This window comes from Centropristis striata, chromosome 19, assembly GCF_030273125.1.
Source record: "Centropristis striata isolate RG_2023a ecotype Rhode Island chromosome 19, C.striata_1.0, whole genome shotgun sequence".
Taxonomy (NCBI): Eukaryota; Metazoa; Chordata; class Actinopteri; order Perciformes; family Serranidae; genus Centropristis; species Centropristis striata.
Window position 1 is genome coordinate 26,896,497 of NC_081535.1, and position 4,507 is coordinate 26,901,003.

Consider the following 4,507-nt stretch of genomic DNA (forward strand, 5'->3'; position numbering starts at 1 on the left):
TCAAATTGCATCAGGAATAGGTCGTGGAATTAAACATTGTACATCAATGTAGTAGATACTTTTAATTACTGTAAATCAAAGAATACCATAAAACTTTAAATTTTACTGTCATGAACTGTAGAAAACACACAGTTTTGCTGTAAAAATATAAAATTTTCATATAAAATTAATGGAGAAATACAATGATGACACAATTATCCTAAAAGTAATGGGATTATTCACGAAAAATTACAGTTTTTGCTGATATTTACATTTACATACGCTCACTGTAATTTTTGTGGTGAAGTTTTGAAAACATTTTTTACAATGTACATTCTTAACATATTATTGGATTATTTTTGATGCATTTATGTATGCAGTGTTTTTACTGTTGTCAATGTAGGGCTCATTTTACCTATTAAATATGCTTTGTGTGGTTTAATTGATAAACATGCGTATTCACTTAAAATTGATCATGTTTTTTTATGTCAAATCTCGACCTGAAAAGTAACTAAAGCTGTCAGCTAAATGTAGTAGTAAAAAGTACAATATTTGCCTCTAAAATGTAGTGAAGTAGAAGTAAAAAATTACTTATGTGGAAATACTCAAGTAAAGTAAAAGTACTTCAAAATTGTAGGGGTCGTAACAGGGATACACAAAGGTGTATATAATACAATAACTATGGCTGAATTCCATTTTGCTGCTTTAGTTTTTGGGTACTGTATATGCTGACTCACTGACTCACTGTCATGGCTTATTGATATTCTTGAATAGAATGGAGCCCTAATGTTTTTATTACACCTGCACCTTTCCTAATATGACAAGTCAAAATATCTGCTGTGTACTACTGTCACTGTCACCAAGAAAAAACTAAGCCAAGGAGGACACCTGGTGGTGGAAAAGGGGCATGAAAGCAACCAAACTGAAGCGTAAAGCAGCAGAAGTGGAGACATATATAGGAACAAAGCCTTTTCATTTGCTCCGTTCCTGACTGGCTGCCATGCTGAAGTTTGGGACAAAAACAAAGTCAACTATTCCATGTTCTTTCACCTTATGTCTGCTGATAATGCACGCAGAATCAATGATGTTTATACATCAAGATGCACTGTTGGGATGCGTTTGTGGGGGATTGAAGCAGTGGTGGGAAAAGTATTCATATCCCTTAAAAATAACTAATACAGATTTACTCCACTACAAGTAAAAAGTCCTACATTCAAAACTTACTGAAGGAAAAGTACAAAAGTATCAGACAACATCAGGAAAATCGAACACTACCTGACCAAGCAATCGACACAACTCCTGGCTCAGGCCCTTGTGATATCACACTTAGGCTACTGCAACTCTCTACTGGCAGGTCTTCCAGTATGCACCACCAAACCTCTGCAGATGATCCAGAAGGCAGCAGCACGTCTGGTCTCCAACCAGCCCAGGAGGATGACCTAAAAGCACTTGCATCATAAGGGACTCAAACTTAACCCACGGCACTTACTCTTGCTATGTTTCTTGATCTCATCCTTGCTTGTGTTGTATTAACTCTCATTTGTACGTCGCTTTGGATAAAAGTGTCTGCTAAATGACATTGTAGAATTGTATAACATGCACTCTGCTACATATCACTTGTTTTACCAGTGAAAATGAGCAACTGGTCCACTCTTAATACGTCATATTAAGATAGAAGAACACTCTGATGTGGTAATAAACCTTGAAGGATTTAAATGCTTCAAAGCCAAATCACTAACACCAACATTGTCTGTGTTTTTCTACATTACATTTAATTGTGTATAATCATAGGTCTCTCAAACAAACCCATGTAAAACCCAACCCAAACCCCTTGTACTGACAGGTGAGAGGACTAGATCAACACATCAGCCTAAAACTGACTTTTTACCTGGTCAGGGTTGTCATATGTTGTGAGTTGCATATATTTTAAGGTGGAACTCATCCAGTCTGATGTCTCAAACATGTCATGTACAAAAGACAATGACTCGCTTTAACCACTCCTCTTCCTGAAACGTATCGAAACCTAATTACCCCTCCTTCCTCTTACTGCTCTCGAGTACAGCCACTCCCATTCAGCCCACATGTCTCCTGCATCCTCAACCTGGAATAGATCTACAAGTTTTATGGATGGGTGTAACCAACATGCTGTGATCTGCAAGCATCAAGCCTCATTCAATATATATCAGTGAGTGAAAGGAGAAGTGAAAATCTGAATTCATCTTTGGTTTGGATCAGTTCCCAGCTTATTTCCTGTATGACAAAGTGAAACTGTTTGGCATTCACTGTGTGAGAGGAGAAATGGCGCAGCGAAGAATTAAGATGGACCAAAAGAAAGCCTGCTGTCCGATCTGTCTGGATTTACTGATGGATCCAGTGACCATTCCCTGTGGACACAGCTACTGTATGAACTGTATTCAAGTTTACTGGGACAAAGAGGATCAGAAGGAATCTTCCAGCTGTCCTCTGTGCAGACAGACCTTTGGATCGAGGCCTGTCCTGGTGAAAAACACCATGTTGGCAGACTTAGTGGAGGAAGTGAAGAAGACTGGACTCCAACCAGCTCCAGCGGATCACTGCTATGCTGGACCTAAAGATGTGGGATGTGATGTCTGCACTGGGAGAAAGCTGAAAGCTGTCAAGTCCTGTCTGCAGTGTCTGGTCTCTTACTGTGAGCAACACCTCAAGCCTCACTATGACTCCCCTGCCTTTAAAAAACACAAGCTGGTCGATCCCTCCAACAAGCTTCATGAGAACATCTGCACTCGTCACAATGAGGAGATGAAGATTTTCTGCCGCACTGATCAACAGTGTATCTGTTATCTTTGTTTAATGGATGAACATAAAGGTCACGACACAGTTTCAGCTGCAGCAGAAATGACTGAGAGGCAGAAAGAGGTCGGGGTGAGTCAACAAAAGAACAGAGAGAAAGATGTGAAGCTGCTTCAGCAGGAGGTGGAGGCTGTCAACCGCTCGGCTGATGAACTTTCAAATACAGAGGACCGCACCCTGCTTCTGCAGAACCAGCTCTCACTGTCAAATCTCACTCTCAAGCCAAAAACCAGAGCTAGATTCTTACAATATTCACGTCAAATCACACTTGATCCAAATACAGCAGACACAAAGCTCTCATTATCTAATGGGAACAGAAAAGCAAGAGTGATGGGTGTTTCTGGATTTTCACAGTTGGCAATGTCACTGCAGTTTCAATATTGTGATCCATGTATTTACAAAGACATCTGCAATCTTCAGGTTCTGAGCAGAGAGAGTTTGACGGGAAGATGTTACTGGGAGGTGGAGTTTAGTGGGCGTTATCTTTCAGTAGCACTCACATACCCACAAGTGAGAAGAGCAGCATATGAGAGTGTATTTGGGACCAATGACAAGTCTTGGGCTCTATATTTCTTGAGAAATCGTTACTATTTCAGACATAACAACATCAAAACTCCGATCCCAGGTTCTCAATCCTCCACATTGGGAGTGTACCTGGATCACAGCGCAGGTATTCTGTCCTTCTACAGCGTCTCTGAAGCCATGACCCTCCTCCACAGAGTCCAGACCACGTTCACTCAGCCTCTCTATGCCGGACTATTTGTTGGTCAAAATTCCACAGCTCAACTCATTTAGACAGAAATTGGGTGAATGGGTGATGTTCTATTTTGCATTTAAACATTTTTTTTCTCTGTCCTCTGGCTTTGATTCACTGTTGATAGTGTTTTAGTAAGTTTTAGTTGCCTTAAGAAGCATTTTTATTTTACATAGACTTCTTGCAATCCAGTATATTGAAATTATTTTCTGTCTAATGTATGAAGCCACAGCAGAGTGTTATATAATATCCATCAAATGCAACTGTCAGGTTAATCAAATAATTGTTAGTTACATCTCTATTTAAAATTTTAACTAATATGTATAAAACCTACATCATATTCATCTTCATCTGTTTTGATACTGGTTGAAGTTTGCCGCACAATGATGACTTGCTGGTTTTAACAGAATGATTTAGTGGATGAAGTGAAAATGTAGGTAAAAAGCATGAACCAGTCTTATATCAGGATTAACTGAGTGTTTGTGAACAAAAAAAATCATCAATAAAGTCTGAAAAGCATGAAATGTAGTGTATATTGGACTGTTGTACTTGAAAAAATAAAGATCTGAAAAGAGTGAAAAACAAAGCAGCTCATCCTTGACAACACCTTCATTTGTTCATTGCATCAGGTAACATTAAGATTTAAAGAATAAAAACGACATGATGATTAAAAACAATGATATATTAGAAAAGTTTGAGTCAGCTCAAATTGACAGAGATACCGAATACTGATATTTGTAAAATAAATAAACGTATCAACCATTTAAAAATAACGGTTTGAGTCATTCAGGCATTAGTGCAATTCAATTTAAAATCATATGTCTTTCTATCTCACGTAGACCTTTTAACGTAGATCCATTAGTGGCGGTTCTAGGAATTATTGATTCAAGCATGATGAAAAGCAACATGGAACATAGTATGGTTTTGTTTGTCAGCCTACTTGTA

General features: G+C 38.5%; 1 protein-coding gene across 1 annotated transcript; it reads left to right on the plus strand.

The window, feature by feature from the left end:
- Positions 1-2,277: 2,277 nt before the first annotated feature.
- On the plus strand, positions 2,278-4,115 carry LOC131992189 (tripartite motif-containing protein 16-like). Its single transcript, XM_059357674.1, has one exon. The coding sequence runs from the start codon at positions 2,278-2,280 to the stop codon at positions 3,601-3,603; it is 1,326 nt and encodes a 441-aa protein (XP_059213657.1). The 3' UTR covers positions 3,604-4,115.
- The last annotated feature ends 392 nt before the right edge of the window (positions 4,116-4,507 follow it).

What these genes read in the sequence shown, in the direction of transcription:
- LOC131992189 (XM_059357674.1), top strand. Translation starts at nt 2,278, where the DNA reads ATGGCGCAGCGAAGAATTAAGATGGACCAAAAGAAAGCCTGCTGTCCG.